The following is a 25,280-nucleotide window of genomic DNA, read 5'->3' on the forward strand; positions in this document are numbered from 1 at the left end:
GTGTGCCTACCTGTTTACATGTATATAATTCCTATCTGACTCACTGCTGCTTTGTATGTAACATTGGTTTACCTCATTGTCTGTATGTATATTTTATGACTGCAACTAAGCTTTGAAAATTCTTGTAAATGCTGCACCCTGATACCCTTGGGTACTCTCGCGCATTATAAATAATAAACATAACAACACATAACATAACATGCCTGCATATCTGTTGTATATACCTGTGCTAAGCACTGTAAACAAGCTTAAGACTTCTTGTTGCACATTGTATTACTGTGCCCGGCTACCCAAGGGTTTGGTGCGCATTACCAAATAAATAAAAAAACAAACAAACATCTACTGGCCTTTCATGGTTTTCCTTTTCGTGCCCCTGGCATAACATAACTGCACTAATTGCATTTCAAAGCAACATCACAACTCATGTTCTTATATATTTAAAAACTAAAATAGCCTTCAGTTTGCTTTAGTACTAGTTGTGATGTCACTTGCTGGAACATCAGAAATGGCAACGGTCATATGACATGAATTCCTGTGATGTCATCGGGGTCAAAGGTAACGTGATTACGCATCCTATTGCGTCATCCGGTGTGTGAGGCCACTCCCGCTAGCCCTAGAATAGAGAAAAACTCATACGAAGGTAGGTGCCAATAGAAAACAAGCCAAGAGCACGCCATGAAGCAAAGATTTTATTTGAATGATCACGTGCTAGCTCTTTTGCCTTATATGTTGTGGGAAAGATGTCGGCTATGTAAGCAGGAGTTCGAGAGCACCAATTCCGGCTGTCCCTAATTTATTGGATTCTTGACAAAATACTTTCTTTTTGTGTGACCGCTACCTTTACAGCCTAAATTGGCACTGCTTACAGGCAGGTTATAAAATACTGCATGGAAATAGAAATGTACATATAAATTAGGTGCTTAGCTGCGCGTTTGCAAGGTCTCCGGTGTAGATCGAGTCTTGGCAATCCTACTGGGTGGACCTAAGGTGCGGGTAAGTGCAGTGGGTCCCGGGTGTGGGTGGTGTCCCACCAGTGATCAGGACAAATGAGCTTGCTATGAGATCTGGAATGGGGCTAGGTAAAAGCAGACTTGGTGCCTATATCAGAGGACTGCAACCAATGGCTGTCCAGATGTTATGGACTACACACCCCATTAACTGTAGCCAGCACAGCCAATGGTGAGGGATCATGGGATCCTTAGTCCAAAACATCTGGAGAGCACTGGTTGCAGACCCCTGGGCTTTAGGAACCGGTTTACACCCCTGGGTGGGGTAATGATGCAGCAGGGGTACAGCATTTAGGAGAGGTGGTATATTTAGCTGTTCATTCCACGCTTACCATCCTTCCTCTGCAGCTGCTCCCCTACTCACCTCTTCTGCTTCTGAGATCAATGACAAGACTTCAGATCGATTAATAGCCGTAAATAATGTCTACAGTGACAAGTTGTCCTTGCACAAACAAATCATCAACTTTCGAAAATGTCGATCTCACCATTTTAAAAATTAAAAGAAAATATTCTAAAAGTACACATCTTTCCAAGGCTCTCAAAGATCAATATCTGTTGAATCCCACTGCTCAGCAGCGCCCTCTCATATCCCGGCAATTTGTCTTCCTCACCAGTCTGTGCATTCCTGTACATTCCGGTCGATACCTTGAGAGTTACTGTGCAGAGTTGCACATGCACATCCCTACTATTACCCGTAGCCGCCATCTTCAGACAAACCTAAAGTGACCTACAGGCTGAGCCACATGGGAATACAATCCAGTGGTGAATTGCTCTAATAAACATGTTTGAAATCATTACATGTTGGAAAATGTGTCCAAATTGACATCTTAAAGAGAATGTATTTTTGGACTGAAGAGAGTTAAATCAGCAACCCCTCGAAAAGGGAAATGTTAACCTTCCAACCTCATGGGGTAGATCCATACATATATTATTCTAAATGAAGAGTTCAATTGCCAACATACTTAAAATACCATCATTTCGAGGGTCAAGTTTTACTCTCAGCCCTAATATTCACTTTTGGTGATGCAAGCCAAGCCCATTGACCCACTGCTTCTCCTGTGTGCTCTGTGAGAAACCAAAGGGTGTCACATTTGCTAGTCCCTAGGGATCTCTCTCTCTCTCTCAGGTGGCCAGGCACAACCATTGCCTTTGGATCCAGACCCTGGGGGTGGACCAGTGCAGAAGGATCACCTGGGTGAGGGATCTTTGGGGAGTGGGGTGAGGCAACCGATGGTGAGACGCAGTATCCCCCCCTTTCCCATGCCCATAACTCATCCTATTTTATTGGATTGTCCAACGTTCCAACTACCCCACCTTTCTACACAAACACTCGGCTGAGGAAGAGGAGGACTGAGAGTAAAGAGGCTAACAATTGCATATCCCATTGGACATGTCCCGTTATTAAGGTAAGGCAAAGTCAGGCACTTGACCTTAATCATATACATCTGATACCCATTAGCTCCGCACACAAAGATAAAAGGCAGAACATTGAGACACACTCTGAGCAAGGTGAGACACAAGAAGGAGCAGATCTTCCAGGGCAAAGGCAAACCCACTGGAGCAGGATGACCGATCGAGGGACCAGAGCAAGGGGTAGGGAAAACCTGAAGAGCCCTGCAGGAGGTCGTTGCCTCCAGGAAACCGGGAAGGATATGTGGAGAAAGCTAAATCCCAGACAAGAAGAAACCTGCATTGTGTTTCAAGGATACAAGCAACCCTTCCGGGTGAACGGCAGAGTTTGGGAGGCAAGGCCAAGTCTGTGGTATCAATCTTGACTCATGAATCAAAGCCATAGAGAAAAGAAAGAAATGCACAGAACCGGTGAGTCAGCGAAAGACATTAAAGGCCAGTTTGTGTCAAGGAAAGATTGAGGCCACAACAGTGTATCTCACAATTAAAGGCTGTGCACGTGCTGATGAGACGCGAAAGAAAGAAAACAAGTAGTGAACTTTAAATCTACCGATAACTGTGAAGCTAGTGTTACAGAGTAGCAGAGGGGTCTGGCAAAAGGAAATAGCCCACTCGAAAGTCTCTGCGAAATGTTTGATGTTTTGTTATAAAGCGACAAAGTGAATGGACTATGAAATGCGCAATGGTCAAAATTAATGCTGACGAAAGGGGAAGGTAAAAGGTGATTGCTTTAAGAGAAAGATTTCTTTGAACTTTTCTGATTGTGTTATGGAACTACCAAGACCAAGAGACACTGGGGCAAATAATATAAGGGAGAGCTGAAGTGAAAGTCGAAGTGGTCCTGCAGAGGTCTATAGAAAACTTCACACACTCGAAAGCCTTTCGACATCTTTGATAGGTCTGAGCTTGACTGAGGGAGACCTGGAATATGAAATAAGTTATGGGAAGGGAACCCCTGATGAATGTGAATGAAGCTTGGGGAAGGGAACCCCTGCAAGTGCTGTGATTGTGAGGTCGGAGCCCGCATGAGGGAGATCTATGTTGTATCAGCTACTTTTTGTTGAGAGGTCAGAGCTCGACTGAGGGAGACCTACGTGAACCTTTGCTGAACTGAAAAAACTTTGGTGAATTGAAAATAAGTGACTTTAACGTGGAAAGCCAACAGGGCCTTGACCCACGTTTTGCACTGCCTTTTTTTTGATAACCTGAGCCAGAGTGCGTCATCCTGTCTATGAGGGCTGCCTTACTCTTACTGTGCTGTGCTGTCCAACTTGGGGAGGAGAGCTGACTCAGCCACTTTGATCCTATATGTTATAAGGCTGACTTTCCTTTGCATACACGTTTCTCTGTACACAATTTTTGTATAAGAGATAGGGCAGGCATTTGTTTTTTTTTAGTATATGCCATTTTGATTGGACATAGACTGACTAGGACTGTCTTCTTTATTATTTGATGGTAGACACTACTCCCATCGTAACTATAGGGCAAAGTAGGAGTTTTTCCAAAGCCCAAGAATTTAATAAAGGTTTTGGAATGTTTAGCTCTTGTGTCAGTGGCATACTTGTGATACATTACCTTCCTTACAGCTCCAATCAAAGATTGATATATGTAATGTTTCCTGGTTTGGCATTCTGACCCTGGAATGTGCTTTATATGTATGGTTGTTAAAGCTTTCCGATTTCTTGACTTTCTCAGGTCTGATTACATTCAATAAAAGTGTACAAGTACTTCAGTTGTATATGCCCATAAAGCCTTGTTCCTACCTCCCCGAGCTCCCGCTTTACACAGACACTTTCTGTGATCTTCAGTGCGAATCTATCCAGCCCTTTGAAACTTAATCTAGGAAGGATATACCCAAACTTGCTGCAAACGCATCATATCGTAATGCAATTTAACAACTGAACAATAACATAAAACACCATAATATAACATTTATTTATTTATTGTTTGCTTGTTAGGCGCTTATACAGCATGTACATTCTGTTTCAAAGCACCCACAGTGCAACAGGGAGGGGACATGGGAGTGAGACACATAAAAATAAGTATAGAAAATATAAATACGTAACATGGCATAATATAGTATAACTGAGAACGGATGGCTCTGTTAATATGACACAGAAACAACTTTAAGTCTGGCAGGTGCAAGCTTTGCTCAAAGCCAGAGAGAGATAATGAAGATACAAGATAGGGACTCTGCTATAACTCAGCTGCTCCATCATGTTTAACCGAAGGGGGCCCTGTGGTCATGCGGATCGCATTACCCCAGGGATATTTGGGTGCTGCACGAGGAGGCAGTGGGTCATTTCCTGGGGCCTGAGTTCCCCTGTACCATAAGAAAGGCCGGGGAAGGTTTGGGAACAAGCCCTATCAGCCTGCTCTCGGGACTGTCTAAGCTCTTGGAAAGGACCCTTCCCACCTGCCTGAGAAACTTTGCCGCTGAAAGGAATCTTCTCCTCAACAAACAATTTGGATTTTGTAAAGAGCTTGTGACGAACCATCAGCTACTGAGAGTGGTGGACAAAATTACCCATGGATTCAACATCCACAACTGTACCGGGATTGTCTTCTTGGATGTGGCCAAAGCCTTTTACTGAATATGGCAAAAAGGTCTTCTGCACGGGATGATTTACCTTGAATTCCCAAACTATTTGGTGAACCTGATTGCAAGTTACTTGGACGCTCGATCCTTCCACATGACCATAGGGGCAGAACTTTCAACAACATACCCTATCCGAGCAGGCGTGACACAGGTATCAATCTTTGGACCATTCCTGTTTAACATCTTCACCAACTATATCCCTACGGATCTTCACAAAAAAACTTGGAATTGTATGCAGATGATGCTGCACTCATCTCACAGTCTTTCAAGGAAAAGTAAGTGGTGAAGAATCTACGAAAATCCTTGGACAAAATGTCAACATTGTACAGTGACTGGCTGATTGCACTGAACACCAGCAAGACGACTGCTACGCTGTTGATGAAAAAGATCACCAGGGAGCACCTAGGTTTTAGCCTCAATGGAGAGAACATCAAGTGGGAGAACAGCAGCAGTTACCTGAGAGTGACCCTGGACAGCAAGCTCACCTGGAGGAGCCACACTGAAAACACCCAACAGAAAGCTTCCACTTTTGAAGTCAAGGTCCATGCCTATCCAGTGTAAAGTCAACATCTACAAGATGATTATTAGACCCACCCTGATTTATGCCTCTATGGCATGGGGCACCTGTGAAGAAACCCACCAGAGGGCTCTTCAAAAGGTGCAGAACAAAGCCTTGACAATAGCAGCTGGAGCCCCACATTTTACAAGAACATCCGACCTGATAAGGGATCTGGAAATCAAGATGTTGGATGAACATCTAGCAAAGCTAACCAGGAATTTCTGCCAAGGACTGACTGGATCAGAACACAAACTCTCTGATCAAGAAACTTGCTATGACTTCTGCAAATCCTTTTGACCGCTACCCCCGGTCCATCACAACGTCGACCCTGTGAAACCATCTCCATTGTAACAAGAACACAGATCAAGAAGCATTTCAAACCGCAACTACACTCTCAACCAGAGAAATTGGAGTAACAAGGCATAGCCTCGATATCCAACAACCCCCATGGATGGATCAAAACTGAGCAAGATAAATGTTTCTCGTCGTTAGGAACAAGCGTTGGTTAAGACCTTTGCAAGCTGTTGCTGATCCTTTCTCCGGCCCTTCTGGGAGTTTAGTTTGGCCTGGTGGGGGTTGTAGAGTGCATGATAGTTGGTAAGAATACTTTGACTCTCCCTGGGGGCTTGGCAAGATGTTCTAGGGGGCGTGCTGGTGTGGATCTCCCTCGTTGACAGGCCTGGATAAGTATGGGCAGGTGAAAATAAATATAAATACACAATAAAATGTGAGTAGAATTAACTAAATTGTATATGAGCCTGAGAGCAGTGAGGGCACATGGTGTGACACGGTGTGTGGGGGTGGAGGTGTCTTACCTACCTTTTTTCTCCTCAGTGTTGGGGCCCCGTTCTACTGGTTATTTTATGTTTCTGTGGGTTCCAGTGTCAGCTCCTTGGAGTGCCTGCCCTTCATTTAAGGGCGGTGTGCAGCAAGCTTTGTTGCCTGATTCTCTTTGCCATGCACTTTCCTGGTTATTGGCTTCACTATAGGCAAGCAGTGAGGTGGAGGTCGTTGGGCGTTTCACTTCCTCCTTGGCATGTCACTTCCTCCTTGGTATATAAATGTCAAAATAAATAAATAAGGGTCCATTGTGCTTTTTCACCAACAGGGGGCAGCAGGTCCCTTTTCCAGTTCGGCAAGGCCTCCCTGTATGTTTTGTGGGCTGATGCTTTTTGTGGGGAAGTTTTTCATTCCCAGTCTATTATTTTAGGAGCTTTAAAATAAATAAATAAATTATGAAATTAGTAAGATAAATTGCAGTATTATCTAAAATATATAATTGTTTTGATAATAAGTAAATTAGTTCAAAGTGGCAGATAGTTTCTGACTTGTTATTGGTTTCCGGCCAGTGTGGTTGGTGTTCTTTTATAGTAAGTTGAGGCCAACATGTAGAGGGAGCGGGTGGATGCACAGGAGTGCCCTGAGCTTGATTAGCAGGGTGAGCAAGGTTCAATTGTCAGAGGCAGTGTTAGACATTATGAAGAAATGGGGAGGGGAGTTAAGGGAAGGGAGACCCCTATGTGGGCAGCCAAGGACGAGGCCCTCATGGCAGTGTTTGCGTGTAACCCGTAGGCAGACAGGGAATCAGGAAGGCACAATGAGTTTATGAGGGGGGTTAGAAGAAGCAGAGGGGACATTCCACAGAGGGCATCCAGGGGGAGAGGACTACCTCTGGGGCAGGTAAGCAATATGACTAGGGGTCAAAGTAATACGTTGCATTCAGCTGTTAGTCAGGAGACCATGGTTGACATGGGAAGGGGCGAGGAATTGGGGAGGGTGGTTGAGATAGAGGTCAAGAAGGAGGCAGTGGGGGGAGACCTCAGCAGCTTTCAGAGGTAAAGAAAGGGCAGGGGAGGAAGTACTTGCACATGAGCGCAGGGGGAAGAGGTGGGACACCATCCCCATCAGCGATCCACAGAGCAGTGGGAGCAAGGGCGGTTGCCCCAAAAACCGACAATGGATAGCGAGAATGGCTCAGTGCGGCCCCAATGGCAGTGGAAGGAGGAGTAAAGGGTGGGATGCCCTTATCCGTATGCACAGCCAGTGGAGCAGACTGATGGCTCTGCCTGGCAGAGGATGCAGTAGCATCAGGGTGGACGCCCCATGCTGGGAAGCAGAGGACTAACTAGGACCAAGTGGTTTAGGAGAACAGGACTGGTATACAGCAAGGGAGAAGGATTTGTGGGAAGAGGAGTGGACGGTGTGGGAAGAAGGAGCTCAAGGAGAAAGTAGTGAAGAGGGTGAAGTAGTGCAGCAGGAAGAGGTGGGGAGGGTGGACAGGAGCACAGCAAAGGAAAGGGAGGCAAGAAGGGAAGTTAGGCCTAGGAGGCAAGCTAACAAGCAGAGTAGGTCTGCTGATGTGTTTATTTCTGCAGCAGGATTCCTATCGGAGGAAAGGAGGTGGTGTAACCAGGATTCCGCAGATGGGTGGGGCGGCACAGCCGCTAAGAGGTGAGTATGGGAGAGAATGGTCAGCAGCCTGGTAAGGTTGGGGTGCAGTGGGAGTCACCGGAAAGGTGCGGGAAGGAGCAGAGAAGGGGGGATAATGAATGTGGGGAGGGGCATGCACACTCGTACATGCCATGGGTATTGGACAAAACACAGTGGAGGTACAAACGGAACCTGGGAGCCCAAGATAAGGTGAAGCAGGTGAAGGACGGAGAAGAAAAGAGCGTGGAGAATGCAAAGAAATTTCCATACCTGGGCATAACTAAGCCATTAGGGGTGCATCTAATGGCAGCAACAAACGAGAAAATATGAGGGGGGGGGAGTTTGTTGACGTTTTTAAGCTGCTTCATAGAGAGGTGAGGGCGAAAGAAGGGTCTAAGGAGGAGCAAAAGGAACTGGCATCTAGACCCAGGATACCAGTGATGATTAAGAATTGGACATCAGTATTTAGTATAAATGCCAGAGTATATTGTGAGAAGCATACATAGAGGAGTATAGCGCTTTTTAAGTACATGGACGTCATTCGAAAGACTTTTGTGAGTTTTGCATGGGTGAGATACAATGAGGAATTTAGGGCAATGATGGGAGAGGATCAGAGTGCGGTTGGGGTGGCGGGTGACATGGATCCTTGGCTGCAATGGATGGCTCCAGTGCTCCCAGTGCCAACATTACATACAGTGATCGGCCTGCCCGCTCCATACTGGCCCTTCCTTGGTCGCCCCGCCCCGGACGGGGTGGGGTCAGCAGTCAGGGAACAGCAATCAACAGCATGCCGGGCCTTCAATAAGTAGACATGTTTCAGGGAAATTTGTAAATTTTGACACAAGTGCAGAAAGTATGCGGGATGCCACCCAGTGACTCAATGTTTCATGGCAGGAAATGTGGCTAGGGGTAGGGGAAGGTGTACGGGTAGAGGTGTTGTGGGAAAAAGCTCTTACGCCAGTTACAATTGAGCAGCTGGAAGAATGACTGAACTTCTGTCCAGATAGCGCAGGTGCAAAGATTCTGGGGGATGGTTTTAGGGAGGGTTTTAGGTTGCGGTATCAAGGGCCTAGGGTGCGAAGATGGCCAGAGAATTTAAGGTCGGCTAAGGAAAAACCAGAGATAGTGGAAAGGAAACTGGCAAAAGCAATTGTCAAAAGGAGAGTGGTGGGCCCATTTAAAGAGTTGGAAGGGCATTTAGTAGTGTCACCATTGGGAGTTGTGCCTTAAAATATGGAAGGGGAGTTTACTCTGATTCATCATTTGTCATGACCGGAGGGGATGTCAGTGAATGACTTTGTTGCAGAAGAACATTGTGCGGTGTGTGAGAAACCTGAAGGTGTGTCACTCACTAGTCCCCTGGGATCTGACATCCAGGTGGCCAGGACACAGCCATCACTATTGGATCCAGTTCCTGGGGGTGGACCAGTGTGGGAGGATCACCTAGATGAGGGATTTTTGGGGAGCGGAAGTGGGACACCGAAGGGTGAGACGCGGTATCCCTTTCCTTATGTTACCTTTTCCCCATCCTGCCCAGTATGATATTTAGAAACTCTACCCCATTGCCTTTTTAAACACAAACTCTTTCTCACACCGTTAGCGACAACGGACTAATACCAGAGCCATTTACCTGACATATCCCAACACAAGGGTCAGGCAGAGTCAGGCAATTGCCGACAACTACACACACCTGACTGCCCTTTCCCTTCCCCATAGGGATAAAAGGCGGAGCACAAGAGCACACTCTGAGCAAGGCTGAACGTACGAGGATGCATCTAGTCTGACAGTTCACACGCAGGATGAAGGCGGCAAGACCTTAAAGGACATCAAGAAATCTGTTGCCCTTGCCCTTTTCAAATCCGAGCCGCAAAGCCTCCGACAAAGGAAACATAAGACAGGGAATCACAGCTGGCGAATGGTGTGACGGATGTCAGCGGTACATGGAACCCTCCCACAGTGATAGCCAGTGCGGGGAGACGCGGTTGCCATCGTGGTACCGTTCTTGACTCCAGCGGCAAAACAAATGCAGAGTTCAGCAAAGCCGGTGAGTGGGAAGAACCTGATAGTGGACCGGACTGTGTCAGGCTCAAAGTTGCAGTGGCAACATTAAGACAGAGGTCTTTTTGTGTTGTGAACAAACTTGGTACCAGAGAGAGTGGTCTGGTGTCACGTGGGTGCTCATTCTAAGGTCTCTAGCTGGTACCCCTCACCTGAACAAAGAGAATGTGGAATTACAAAAGTATTGAAACTACAAGTACCAGAAGGCCATAGGGAAGGCCACGTGAGGTGTCAAGGTGGTCATAGACGGGTCAAGCCAAACCCCTTGTACAATCGAAAGTCCTTGACACGTTGTAGAAGTTTTGATGATTGTGAAATTGTGAACCCGACAGAGGGAAATGTGGAACAGGCGTGTGCGCCCGGCTGCGGGGAACACTGTACGAACTGTGATTTTGTGAAGTCTGCACTTGCCATATGCTAACAGAGTGACCGGGCGAGACGTGAATGCCTTTCGGAAGTCTCTGTTTAAAATTGGCAAGTGCTTTGAAAGGTCTGAGACCGGATGAGGGGACCTAACAAAAACTAGATGGTTTTTTAAAAAGACATTGAGACTTTTGAATATTACAAATGAGGAGATTGTGATTGAAAGGTGGTAGTGAACCCGACTGAGGGACCTCAAGAGAAAAACTAAGGGAAGTGAATTCCACATTGTGAAGAAGCTTAAGTGAACACCACTGTGGCAACAAGTATGAATCCGATTGAGGGATGTCCACAGTGAGTGGTTGGTCTGAGCCTGACTGAGGGAGGCTGATGACAAAGAAGAATCGCAGCCCGGCTGAAGGGGATTGAAGGGTGAAGGGTAATCTCCCGACGTCAAGATTAGCAGAAGGAAGTTTTTGTTTTGTTGTTTTTGGCACATCAGGCCCTCTGAAGCAAGAGACTTTGCACGAGAAGAGACTTTGGCACAGAAGGCCCTGATATAGAGAAAAGGAACTCTAAACTGGTGCCAGAGAAGCCCAGGAGTGTTTTGTGCTCAAGAGTCCTGCCTTGTCCCGTGCTAAAAATATCCTGACTTATCATTTTGTGAAAACTTCTTTCTTTTCTAGTGAACATTACCCTACACTATTTTGTAGCATAGCGGTAAGGATTGCCAATATTTATTTTTTTAGTATAGGCCCTTTTTTATTTGACTGGTCTCTACTAGGACTGCATTATTATTATTTGATGCTCGTAGTTTGCTCCCATCTTAGATTTAGATTTAGATTAGGTGTTTATCTCACCCATTTTACAGTTTAATAAACACCCTTGAACTGTGATCACTTGTGTCTGTCTTACTTTGACACCATGCCTTCCTTACAAGTGTCATACGCAAGTATGGACCAGGTGATAGAGCTGGTACAGGAGAGTGGCCACGAAGCATTTATGACCAAATCTGCGTTTAGGTTATTGCTGGTGCATCTGGCAGATTTTTGGTTATTGGGCATGCAAGTTAAGGACCACGTGGGGTTTTGTAAGCTGTGGCCTGTCAAATTAAAGCAACCTTTTCCACAATATGCTGTGCAGTCTAGCCCAAAAGAGGGTCCCGGGGGCATGTAAATCATATTCCTCCCTCGGGTGGGGGGAATTTGGGCACTGCACGAGGAGGCACAAGCTGTTTTCTGGGGCCCAAGTGCCCCCGCATTATAGGCAGGGCCAGGGAAGGTTCGGGAACAAGGGTCAGTTGTGAAGACCGTAGCAAGTTCATCATGCACCCACCTGGGTTTTTTAAAGCCCCACTTTTTTAGTTTTGGGGGTTTCCTGGGGTTGTGAAAGGAGACAAGGGATGGAGCATTAATTAGATAGTTGATGGAAATTTTGTGACAGGCTGGGGCAGTAACAGGGCATGGTAATGTTTGAGGAATGTGTGTATTGCTGGTGTGGCAGGTAAACCGGACTGTGTGGCCAAGAGTAAGTTGAAAGACATGTAAAGTGATGTGGGGCAGGCAAGAGTTGGGCGGGAACCGGGGACATGGTCCTTTGAGGGCTGATTGGGGGAAGCGAACAGGGTTATTAGCGCAGTGAAGGAGAGGGTTAGTGTTGCTTGGATGGACAGGTTAACCTGTGGGTACAAGAATGGGGAAGAGGTATGGAAGAAGGACGGGCGTTGGCTCAGGGAGAAGATGGGGAGGGAGGTGGGAAGGATGGTGAGGGGAGCTATTGGGGAAAGGGAGGCATGAGCGAGGGCCAATGGGGAGCTGATGAATTAATTGTTTTGGTACATTTGTTAATGGTTTGGTAGTCTGTAAGGCAGATGAGCCAGGTTAGCATGGTTTTGTAAGCTGTGGCCTCTCACATTAAAGTTCCTTTTTCCACTATAAAACAGTCTGGTTGTTTTTGTGCAGTCTAGCCCAATGCATTCTGCTCAAAGCTCTGTTAGACTCAGTGATGCAACACCATGGGGCATATTGGACTTAATCCCCTCAACCCCAAAATGTTGGGTTAATTTGAATTTACCTGGCTGACCTACAGCGCTGTGGCAGGACAGACACAGACAAACATTGCCTGCGGACGCACAGTTAACAAATGCCAGGCAATTACTAATGAAAAGCATTCCATTGTTAGCACCAGCATTCATATGCATACATTTTTAGGCAATTGAAAAAGTTATGGGGTTTTAGTACTTGCTTGTCAGGGAGTGAATGAAAGGAGGGGCAGGAGACTGGTAATTTTCACAGCAGTCCTTAGATGTACGGTTTCAGAAAAAGAGTTAAAAGCTTATAACACTTAAGCTGAAACAGAACAGTCTATTAAAATGTGTAAAGATATTAGATGGGCCCAATCAAGTAGGTGTGCCTCCACAGTCTCTGAATTTAGACCTGCTCCCAAAATGTGAAGAGTTAGTTCCCACTGAAAGTTTAGTTTAATTGCAAACCTAATTAGAGCAGTGGCTTTTTCCTAAGGGCCAGTGGAGCTGTTTGATCTGTACGACAATTCACTAGGTGTTGTCACTTCTCCCTACGTGGGAGCCCTCCCCCCCCCCCGAGACTAGCGAGGTGAGGCCGCTACCCAATAGTTCCCCTAGGGATGCTTTAATGTGGGAGGACCTCATGGGGAGGGACTCCCCCTCTGGCGAGATGGACGGCCACCTGGGGTACAGGTCGTTGAACATCAGACCCCAACATTCCTCCACCATTCCAAACCACTTTCTTAAACGTAGACCAATGTATGAATGTGCTAAATGCGATACAGACAAAACAGAAAGTACTAGGATGAAGAAGAGCACAGAAGACATGAAGGTGACTGTGATATTACTGTAAGTAAGTGTTTCCTCACCACAGTGGCAATCCTAAAGCCAATTACCAAAACTCAAATCAAGAATATAAAGAACGCATCAGAGAAGTATCTCCTTTTCACAGTGGTAGTCAAAAGACCACTTATCAAATCTCAAGGGAACTGTTCATAGGGAATAATATCCTTTAGCAAGAAGGCATTAAGAGCAGAGGCTGGATCAAGGAAGCCTTTGGGCCTAGTGAAGAAAGCTTGGCAGGAGCTACACCAGTTATAGAGACAGCTATTTGCTACAGAAGAAAACCAAGGACAAAGGGAGGCATTTTCCTGGACTTTTACCTTACTGGATACCAGGACAAAGGAGGCATTCTCCTTGTGGAAGAGCTTTATTTTATTTAGAACTTCTTAGGTTTAAGTGTAAAGGGTTTTTGACAAGGACGGACTATCATTCAGACGTACATTCAGACAGGGATAGTTCGGTTATGTGGTTTTAAATAAAAGTCTATAACCCAAAACATGCCATCTCCTTGTTGGACTCCTCCTTTGACACCCTTACATATGGTGTTAGAGTGGGATGCTGGTCCACCTGAGAAAAAGTGGATTTACCCATGGTCAGAGCAGGAGGACAATTACCTCCTGTAGGCTTATTCGTGATGAAACCCAGTTTAAGGCGACCACCCACTACAACTCCCTTAAAGACATCCTTTACTTCCTCTGTACCAGGTAGTTCAGATAGCAGAGAGGATCCAGACATGTGGGGTACATTTATCCGCCCAGCAGAACTCCCCTACATCACCAAACTGCATTTTTCAGCAGTACCAGCAGAATGGCTGTGCTGGCTCTGTTGAGCACCATTGCATTGCACCAAAACTGTATTTTACAGTCACCGTAAAAGTGGCTGTGCTGTCTTTGCACATATGGGGCGAGATGGAACATGAAACACCCGGGAAAGGCTGCCATTGTTTTCCTTATATGCACCAAAGAAAAGAATTGAAAAGCAACGCTGCTATGCTGCTAGCTCGGAATTTCTCATTGAAAAAGGAAATATTTTGCATTTAAAATGACTGCACCCTGATGCTCTTTTCCACCATTTCAACAGTACACAGATCTGTTCCAGTGAGACCCAGCTATGTCCATCCATATTCAGGTTGTGCTACAACAAAAGGGGGCATTTCTCACTGAATGACAGGCTGTGTCAGGCAAGATCTGTGAAATAACAAAGAACTTCACTCCAAGCTGCATGGAAAAACGCTTGACTTTTTGCAACAATATATCACAGCTAAACTCTTCACAAGAAGCCCTGTCTCTCTGTGCTTATATCAGTTTCAGTGGATCTTTGCCTTGAACAGATTTCTGTGTATGAGAAATTGACAACAGCTACAAAACATTTTAGAATCTAGATGTAAGAGAAAACCGCATTGTGAAGTGACAGCAAAGGAAAATTAACCATGTGTAAAATTGTGCTTTTTACAACCAAGGAAATGTCTGCTTAAAATTAAATTGTTGAATTAAGGCCCTGTCCGTGCATAGAAAGGTGAGGGGGATTGGTTTTGAAACATATGTAGGATATTTAATTCCAACAGTTTTGCTTTCTGGTTCAGAAAGAAAAAAAAATGAATTTTCTGAAGGCACAGAACAGGTTTTTTCCTGGCCTGGCTTCAAAGGACTTTGCTTTCTGGGAACGGGACCTGTCTCCCTTCAAGTGGACCAGCCACCGGGGCATATCAATAGGCAAGGTTGGTGGATCTTGTATCCTCGTCAGATTCTGTGGCAGTGCTCTAGCCTGGTACAATGGATTTCTGGTACACATAGGTGTGACTTTTTAGCAGCACCTCCCCTCAACTCAAACTGGGGAGCTTCAAAGGCCACTCCAGAGCATCATTAGATTCAGGCTGGCTAAAGCCTGACATTTAGCTGGGGGTTGGGAAGTATGCTCTTATTTGGAAGACAATGCTGGCCCATTTGGGGCAAAAGCCTGTTCTGAATAAATGAACTTTAAGACTTATGTCTGCAACCTGAAAATGCAGTAATACGACAGTTTAACAGTTTAAATACAATTTTGGCAGCATTAAAACAAGACATTGCAGCTTTCCCTAGCATGTGGGGGGACGCAAATGGCAGAACAATGTAAATCGTGGGTAAAGTATACATGGTATAACTTTGAAATGTAATGCAAACATGCTTTGTGATAATAGGTACACATCTAAAATTGTAGAATTTTAGGTGAAGCGGTTGCCACTAGAAATAGTGAAAGATTATTAGCACGGCCAAACGAGATCGTACAAATGTCAGAAATGGAATGACATGTTCAGTGTAAAATCTGGAATCTGCCCATGTGATTTTCAAAAGTGCTGTAACTGTAAAAATGTGCAATTTATGTCATAACTGATTTTGGCAAAAAGAACTGTGGGAGGGCCATGGGCCTTGTAAGCACACCCCATAAAACTGATGGCATGTCCCTGAAGTCCAACTAGCTGGCAGGAAGGCGGTAACAGTAACCCCAGACCAATCCAGTTGTTAGAGGCATGTCAAGCCAAAGGTCTGCCCCCATAGTAAATCCTGTGATGTCACCCACCTTATAAAGGTAGAGGCTCACAGAGACAAAAGACACTCTTCTGAATTTTCCAGCTCCTGCACATCCAGATATTCCATATTTAATCTACAATTCCGAGTGCTATTTTGATCAATTGCAAAGGGTTTTTAATCCAATTTTGCCTCTCATTTCGTGGGGGAAGGTGGGATTTTAATTCTGTTTATTGCCTACGATACCTGGCTCCTTGCTACTTCTTGCTACTCACACACAATTCGGGGTAATAGAGGTTTGAGGGAGTATTGGTGGGGGAAATTTTAACTGGGGTGCTATCTACCCGAACAGTAATGTTGCTCTCATTCATTTGTGCTTTGTGTATGTTATATTAGAAGGTAAAACTAAGTGTATTTCATCAATTTACCTTGTACTTATCACCCCATTGGTGATTGCAGCCCAATATTACATGTGTGTGATTTTATTTGAATTTAAAATAAATAAATATTGTATTACCACCCACCACTCTGGTTCATGGTCCATTGTGACCCAGGGTATTTGTAAAAGGGGGTGTGAGATGGGTTGGGTGCCATCTCAATCTGAATTCTTAGGAAATAAAGTAAGAGTGTTTTAATTGTGCGCTACATCCTAAGCCAGTGGCAAGAGTCCTGGGCTGGTGTGTGACGCCCGATTGGAATCCTTAACAGAGAAATCTACCCAAGAGACCCCAAAAGGGGAACCCCTGTCTGTAGAATTTGCTGACCACCTTCTGATTATTAAGGACCCCTAGTGAGTCTTCAAAGTCCCTCACTTCTCACAGGACAGAATCTCCAACACCCTTACAGCTGGTAGGGGTTTTGCTGAATGTTGCTTTAAAGTGTTGTTTTGTTCCTATGCTGAAGGACTTTGCCTGTAAGTGCCCATACTCCCCCATTGCTCCCTTTCCTTATGTGCTACATTCAATTGCTCTAACTCCTGCATCCAGTCTCCACTCCACTTGAAGTCCTACCCAAGCTATCATGGCCATCTCTTATTCAGGTGATTCATGTCTCAACTCATAATAGGAGACATCCCCATTCCATGATGGCCACCAGGGGGCTGAGCTTAGCAACATAGTGTAAGCGGTATCTCTCCAAAGCACCATATTGGTATTCAAATGTCACAGACATTTAGATACTAAGATAATTAAATGATTCAAAAAGCATGTTCACAGATTAATATTTTGTGTGTTCATATCTTTTAATACAAATGCCAATACAGATTGTGTAATATTGAAAACGAATTTAAAGTTTATGTTGCCAGCGCATTTAGTAATTTTTTTGAAAGAAAATATATTTACACTAACAGAAATGTGCTGTAAAGAACTAACAGATCATGTATACGTTTCAAGCTCTTCTGAGCATGGTAGTCATCGGTGCTGGGTTCAGAGACTGCCTCTGCACTACAGGACGCCTTCATGACGCTAATTAATTCATATTTGAATTCAGTTTTCTCGGACATTAGCATAACAGGACATTTAGCGGACTGGGGCAGAGCCGCGTCACTCTCTAAAACTGTCCTTGAGACAGGAATCCCTCCAATTGCCACAAGCGGCACACAGTGGGATTCGAGCCTGTGGGTGCACTGCAGTGAAGCTGTGAAAGAAATGCATGCAGGGAAGCTAAAGCAGGTCAACCAGCACCTGACTCTCATAGCAACACTCGATTCAAATGTATATACACATGAGCTGTAGTTCACCACCACTTCACTGGTAAGGTGTTATCATGCAAGTAGAAAGGACATTGTGCATTATGTGCTCGGAAGGGTTGCAGGCTTGGATCACTGTCCCACATTTGCCATGTAGAAAAATGTGTGTTTGTTCTTATACTCCCAAACTGCTCAATCATTTTATGCAAAGCACCCACCAGTTTACATTGGTGCTATATTTTCTCATCCATTTTCTCACACGTGCTCTCCTGAAGATGTAGGGGGATAAATTAACACCTTGAGGTCTTTCTCTGGCCAGAAAAAAACACATTTAAAGTTACAGAGACTTTAGTCTGAGAGGACAGGTGCCACCCTAGGACAAAATGTGCATACTATAAGCCCTTCCTTGCAGGGGGTTAATATGGGGCAAGCAGACATCAGGGGAGTTAAACCCTAAATAAGTAAGCACTTAAGAGCTATTATGCAAACTGGACCTGGGTCATTTATTTATAGAATGATTTACTCCTGATTTAATTGCTTATATCCAGTGTCAGAAAGGGATCTATATACAGACAGCAGTTTATTTGGAAACTGAGCGACAGAGGGGTTTATTTACTGTATGCAGACTGGATGCAAACAAAACCACCTGAGGCTATGCTGGGCGGCTCAAAGTATATGTTTAGTGGGCCTCATGTTATATGGCTGAATTGGGATAAGTGGCCCTTGCCTAAGTCACCTGCCCAACCTTTTGGCTCATGCCCAGCATAATATGGCCACCCCACCCCTTTCCAGAGACAACCCCCATTGATTTAATATCCCACTTAAAGCACTGCACACCAAGGTAATTGCTTATTAAAAATGCATTTGCAGTGCAATAACAGGTGATTATTTCAACTAAAATGCAGATTTTGTAATTTTGAGAAATAACTTAACCAAAAGGTTTCAAGTGCATACATTTTAGCAACAATTTGATTAAACAGAAGCAACAGGTTATTTTGCTCTTTCTAGCAATGTGTGTATCGCTCATGGGTTCCGAGCAGGTCCGGCTGGGGGGCGTGTTCTGCCCCCGAAAAAATGTTTTAAATAATGCCTTTGCAAACAACTTATGCTAGAATATCAAATATGTTCATGCATGCTGAACCAATATGTGAGTATTACCATATACGGACTCACAGTCAGTAAATAAATGCCCTGCCAAAGAAAGAAAGTATATCCAACTGAGGAGACTGGCCTACATTGGATGTGGGCCAGTGACAAGATTTGTCATGTTTGTGTTACCCTTGATGCACAGTTAAGATGCAAAGTAGCTGTGCATCAAGGGTAAAGCAAAGTTTGGTGCCCCCGGAGTCAGCAGGGCAGCTGGTGGCTTTTCACTTAATGACCGGCTCCTGCTTTGGGAGGGTTCAAGCCTCACACTTTGAGGAGGTTGCAGGAAGAAGGCAGCACTCTGCTTGATGTCTGAGTGCTAAGCCCTGGTTTTCGATCAGAAAGTGGGGCTACCAGGATCCTGTCAGATTTATCACCTGGGAGAGAAGACTATTTACATTTAAACATTCATTACGATAGCAGCAGCAGCAAAGATACAGTTGCAGCCGACAAAAGCTCACCAAGGCGATATATGTACCCTACCGCTATAATGAACAGCTTTCAAAACTGTCCTCCAGCCACCCGTCAAAAATAAATTGAGGCTGGCTCCACTTCCGTGCCAGCTCAGGGAGGTGCCCTATGTAAAAAGGAAACCTCCCAGCACCAGCACAGGAAGATTTTCTGTCCTGAGGGCCAGGGATCACCCAGGAAACTCCCAGATCTGTTTCAGAAGACTTGACATGAGACTGAATGCAGAAACAACCCGCCTCACATCCTGTTCAAAAGTTGTCCAAATCGGTATATATGCCTTGCAATTTAAAGACTTTTTTTTTGTTAGGACGAGTATTGTGACCAATGAAAACAGAAAACAGCAGAGTCCAACTTCCATTACTAACTCGAAAGGATCTCTTGCTGAATCACTATCACAGACATGTTTCACATTTAAAATTGTTGCCATTCTTAACAGTCAAGAATACACACAATTTTAAATTTAAAACATGCATTTTGCATAAAAGCAAAGAACATTTTGGGTACAAAATGTTCCCAAACTGCTATTTGTTTTTAATAAAAATGCCAGGTTTAGCCACGACCCTCGGCCCTGGGCTTCACCTATCCCAATGAGAAGGGGAAGCCCAGAGTATTTTATTTTTGGGCAACCGCTCCTTATTTCAGTGAAAATCCTCCCGCTCCAGCAACGGAGCGGAGAGCTGTTCACTTAAATAAGGCGCCACCACTGCGCCAGCTCAGGAAAGCCTTTCAAAGGCTGTTCCGTGCTAGCATGGCAGTTGCATCCTATTCAAATATTCAAATGAAAAGCTACCCGTCCCTGTGCTGGAGCACCCAGCGCCACCATGAGAGTGTGCCACTTTTCATTTAAATAGGGTGCCTCCGCCATGCCAGCTCGCATGGCGGAGGCACCCTAGAGGAGGGCTCCCCGAGAGGAGGTGACAGCAGCATCCTTTGTAATAAAAATGCTGCCCCTCCCCCCATGCCATGCAGGCACGGTGCCCAAAATAAATGAAAAGCTTCTCCCAAGGGGGTGGGAGGCTTTTCACCTACATAGGACAGCACTGGAGCGCCAGCATGGGAGGACTTTTATTTTATATACGACGCCACAGCTGTTGCCGCGCCAGTACAAAGGAGCTTTTTAAAGGCTCCTTCATGCTGGCGTTGCCGTGGATATGGCGCCCTATGTAAATTATGTTAGTTTGGCGTCCTGGGTGACTGCCCAGGTCCCTTACCCCTAAGGCCAGCCCTGAAAATAGGCCAGTCTTGCCAAATCATGTTTGCTTTACTCTTATTGGACAGTAATTGTGCATTAAGTGTAAAGCAAAGGCAAGTGTTATTACATGGATAGACTGGCCTACATTCAATGCAGTCTAGCCACGTAATACACCTTAACTTACCATTTTTGCTTTAGCCTGAATGCATGGTAGTGTGTGCATCCAGGGTAAAGCGTGAGAAATGCATTGCCCAAAGCAGCCCCCACCCCTAAATGTAGGTGCCCTTGCTGAGTTACATTTAGTGGTGGGGTGGAGGCTGACGCACACACGCACGCACACGGAACACTCAGAACCACTTTGACCCGCACATTCACACACCATTCACACACAACAAACAATAAATACATACATGCATGCATACAATCCACGCATGCATGCATACATACACATTAAATTAAAAAAATACACAACTTTAACTGCTTGCATGCATCCACACGCAGCCGCGCAGCCACAGGTAGGACTGGATGACCCTCCACTCCTCTAGGGATGTAGACACGCTGCCTGACAGGATAGGATGCCTCTCCTGTCAGTCAGCATGTTCACGTTGTGGGACTCTGCAACCTAAACAAGCTGACTGACAGGAGAGTTATCCTCTCCTGTCAGGCAGCATGTCTACACTGCTGGTGTAATAATGAGAGCCGGCGGCACAGTCCCCCACGAAAATAAAGGACACGGGAGACTGTCCTGCCTTACACTCAGGCGAGGTGGAAGCCTGCCGCCGCCCAGGCAGGGGTCGGCACCCCCTTCTCCCCACCCCTATAGTGGCGGGACACCACTACAGCCAGCAGAAGAGGACACTAGTTTCAACAGGGGACCGCCAACAAGGCACTGGTCTAAAATACATGGGTATAATTGGAAGCCCAGACACTCAAATGGTACTTTTGTCCGTGTGATAATTGACCCTTTTATTCAATTCTCATTGTCTAGATCATTGGAAAGAAGCCCCATTGTTAAGAGAAAATTAAACTCATTAAGGGAGCTTTCTCTTACGCATTTGCTCCCTAGCTCCATTTTTACATTTCTACCCAAAACATTTTGTGCTTAGATTTTCTATCTTTTGTCTGCATTGATCCTTGGGAACCATCCACAGTTGATGGATTAACACAAATATTTAATCAGATCTTAGAATTATTTGCATGGTGCTGCACGCACTGCTATTGATCGGATTGGTTTCTGTATCTCTGATCAGTCAAATGTGCTTAAACATTGTACGTTCATTTTCAAAATAAAGCTACCTGCATGGGTGAAATGGGTTTCATTTACTAGTTCTCCCTTTTTGGGTGAAGGTGGACATTGCTACTGCTTCATTGGATGCAATTGGTACTTTGCATCCTGTGCACTGGCATTTTGAAACCCACAGTTCCTGTAGTGGTGCATACCTTTATCATTGAAGAATTCATTGACACGGACCGGGTTAATTATCCCTAATGAGTGAATGATATCGGAGCCCATACCAGACCATCTGTAGAAATCTTGCCAGTGCCTTTTATACAACATAGGTCGCAAACCACTAGCGAAACCTGTGACAGAAACACTGCGAATACTTTGGCCAGAACACTTGTTAAAGTTCCTTTCACAACATGCGTCCAGAGGCGTAGACAGGGTAGGGTACACCTTTGCTGTACAGGCGCATTATGAATACCCAATAAATACATAAATAGGGACTAAGCAGGCAAGGCCCACCCCAAATCTGTAAATGCCCAGTGAGCAGCACTGTGTGGGCATTTACATATGGTAATGTCACTGTGGGGGGCCCAGCTACATTAGCTTCAGACCGCACTTGTTAGACAATCCTGGCTACGCCTCTGCATGCGTCAGTGAATCACTTGCGATGTGGCTACTTCTAGAAATAATCTATCCCGGGACCTCCTTTCTCAATGGTGCAGCACGCGATGTGCAAGGGGCGCGTTTCCTCTGGGCAATGTCCCATCTCCTGGATTGGTGGGTTATATGTACAAGTGTTTCTGGGATGTGTGATCCTCTGTTCAGGCAAAACAACTGTCCAGACAGTGGTAAGTCAAGGAATCCCCATATTTTCCTAGCGACCAATCTGTCTCTTGGTTTATAATTATTTCCTTTAACCTCTTAAGTGCCAAGGACGAGTATGCTCGTCCTTTTTGCATAGACTTGCATAATAGCCTAGCACTTTTAATAATCGCCAAGCATGGGGTGGAATTGTTAATTGTTGAACAAAAGACTATTCATGTTGCTTTGTCACCGGACAGGCTCCTTCCCGGTGAACAGGGCAGAATTATCAGGAAAAATGCCAATCTGCAATGACTCCACTGAGGCCTAAGCGTAGACTTAAGTGGGTGATATTGATCTGAATCTCTCCCTGCCAGGGAGCGAAGAATGCAAGTGTGCAACTGATGAGCAGCTACGAGTCACAAGTTCATTGTATTCAGGTGGAAGCATCTTCTTACCTTGGACTGGTCCCTGGAATCATCCGATGTGACCACAATCTTCACTCCACGCATGCTGATTTCCAGGATACAGCTGGATGGGGGGTTGAAATGTACCGTCAACCTCCGGGAGTTGGCGACCTAAAAAGCACAAGCAAACTGGCTAGTCTTTAAGCACAACAGGAATCCTAGAGTTTAGCCGCATTGAAGGTTAGGCACACCTCTGGGTACAGGCTTCCATGTGCAGAGTGCAGTCTTCATGGGCCCAGACTGGATGATTCTGTGATGGGGAGGGTGGGGTATAGCATTAAGGGATGGCTTATGTTCCACTATTTCCAATGCAATGCCCTACATGACAGGGCATGTGGCGGTGAGACATTTCCGAGCAGGACTAGGGAACATGCTGTGCTCGTACAATTGGCAATGGGGGAGATGGATATGGGGGAGGTGTGTGGTACGATATAGTAAGTGCTGTCCTAAGGCTCCCAGTGCAGTGCTGAACTGGAGGAAGTCATGGTGCATGACAGGAGGCTGGGGCTACCATTTCCCTGCTGATATTCCAAGGCAGGACTAAAGGTCGTGTTGTACCTCTAAGGCAGATACACAGGGCAAGTGATGTCTTCATTCATATACCACAACAGGGCATACATAATAAATGTTGTCCTAATGCAAATACTGCAAATATCAGGGGTAGGAAAGTTTGTGTCCTAATGTTGAAGGACGTTCTTGTCCCAGTGAAGAATAAGCCGGGCAAGACTAGAGGTGCTAGGCTAAAGAAGACATTGCAGGGCAGGGCTAGGGAAGGTGTCAGGGTAATGTACACATTACTGGACCGAGGGTGGTGCTATCGTTACATAGGGTAGGAGGCAGGTGCTGTCCCAACGTAAACATGGACGGGGCAGGAAAAGGGGTGTTGTCCTAAAACGGATACTATAAGGTAGTACATGGTGCGTGCTATACTAATGCCGAGAGCACAGGAAGGTTTTTAAAGGATGCTGGTGCAAGACAGGGCATGGAGATGCTACCCTAGTGCCACCACTGAGGGACATGAATATGGCTGCCCCAATGGAGGCACTAGATGACTAGAGTAGGTGCTGCTATTATATAGGCACTTCAGGACAGACAGGGGAAACGCTGTCCTAATGCACACAGTGTAGGACAGCACAGGGGAGCGAATATTCTAATGCTACAATGCAGGTCAGGTGTAGGCAAGGAGCCCACCTGACATTGGGAGACGGGCAGGAGTTCACTTCATCGCCAGTGTAATGGCTGAGGGAATGGACAGGCAGGTCCGCATGTCCCTAGTTGCATGTACTTCAGCATTCTACACTATTCATGGTGTCAGAGCTAATGTTAGATGGGGGCTGTCTCCATGGCACTGGAAACACAGAAGCATGTTTGCAGGGGATCATACAAGCACCTGAAAATGCTGAATCCGAACATGTAGATTTTTTTGTCGTTTTTTTTGTGGTTTTTGCCGCAATTATGTGTAGGGAGGGGGGTTAGAGTAATATATAATGTAGGGTGAGTATGGGGTGCTGCCGGCGTCTCCCCCCAATTGGACGACACGAAAACGTGCTTTGGCATTTAAAAGTCGCAGTGGTCACATAGATTCGTTTGCAGGTGCAAAGTAATGAGAAATGTCCCATTCCTTATTCACGTACCTTCTGCATGGCTGCACACATCACGTCATTCCCCTTGTGGTATGGAACTTGCACAGAACCCAGAAACTTCACACAAAACCTTTCCACCCAGTCACTGTTCTTGACAGACGCTGAAAGAGAGTGGTGATCCAAGTAAGCGATTTGTAAGGTGGGTGCAATGATGACAGAACTCTCTGTCCATCACGCCAACGTAACCCAGAGATTGTTTACATTATTTAATTGTTCTATGAAGATCAGAATTATTCTAAAACATTTTTTTTAAAGGTGAACCTGGGCTTACAAAACAGTAAAACTATAGAAAATGCTCCCTTGTTTTTGACGTAGCCTGTTTCACAATTTAAGCACATTACGGTCACAACTTGTGAACCATTCAGCCCGCTCTAACCTAATTTAGATGATAAAAGCCTGGGTTGTCCCTATTGGTAACGGCCAGCCCGAGTTAAGGGCTCGGGCACAATGTCCCCCACCAAGACGCAGGTGATAATGCAGGTTCCACACAAAAGATTACACACACTTACCTGAGCCATGATGGACTCTCACTTTCTGCATTCGGAAGAAAGTGGTCCGTTTTCGATGTTCTTTACCACTTCGCAATGAACACTGAAAACCACCACCGGCCACAGTCAGGGAGAAGTAGAGAAAAATAATGATTTAACACCCGAATTGAGCCTGACAGACGTTTATTTCAGTTGTGGAGATTGATAGTGGGGTAGGCCAGGGGTGTCAGTGGGTGCGAGGTAGGTAGATAGGGGGGCCGAGGTGGGTCGTGGCAGGGACATCATTTCACCAAAAACCCAGGAGCAGAGGAAGTGACATTACATGACCGTTGATCCTTCATGACATCACAAAGTGATGTAATTTGAC

General features: G+C 45.4%; 1 protein-coding gene across 3 annotated transcripts in view; it reads right to left on the reverse strand.

Moving 5' to 3' along the window:
* Positions 1-25,280, reverse strand: part of MAPK8IP1 (mitogen-activated protein kinase 8 interacting protein 1) — a 499,492-nt gene that overhangs the window by 46,921 nt on the left and 427,291 nt on the right. For all 3 annotated transcript variants that reach the window (XM_069623253.1, XM_069623252.1, XM_069623254.1), the window contains exons 8-9: positions 24,417-24,526; positions 22,774-22,893 (exon numbers count right to left, since the gene is read on the reverse strand). In XM_069623253.1, the coding sequence (XP_069479354.1) occupies positions 22,774-22,893; positions 24,417-24,526 (230 nt within the window). The remainder of the gene's footprint in view (positions 1-22,773; positions 22,894-24,416; positions 24,527-25,280) is intronic.

The sequence above is a fragment of the Ambystoma mexicanum genome, chromosome 11 (assembly GCF_040938575.1).
Source record: "Ambystoma mexicanum isolate Mex_15411 chromosome 11, UKY_AmexF1_1, whole genome shotgun sequence".
Classification (NCBI taxonomy): domain Eukaryota; kingdom Metazoa; phylum Chordata; class Amphibia; order Caudata; family Ambystomatidae; genus Ambystoma; species Ambystoma mexicanum.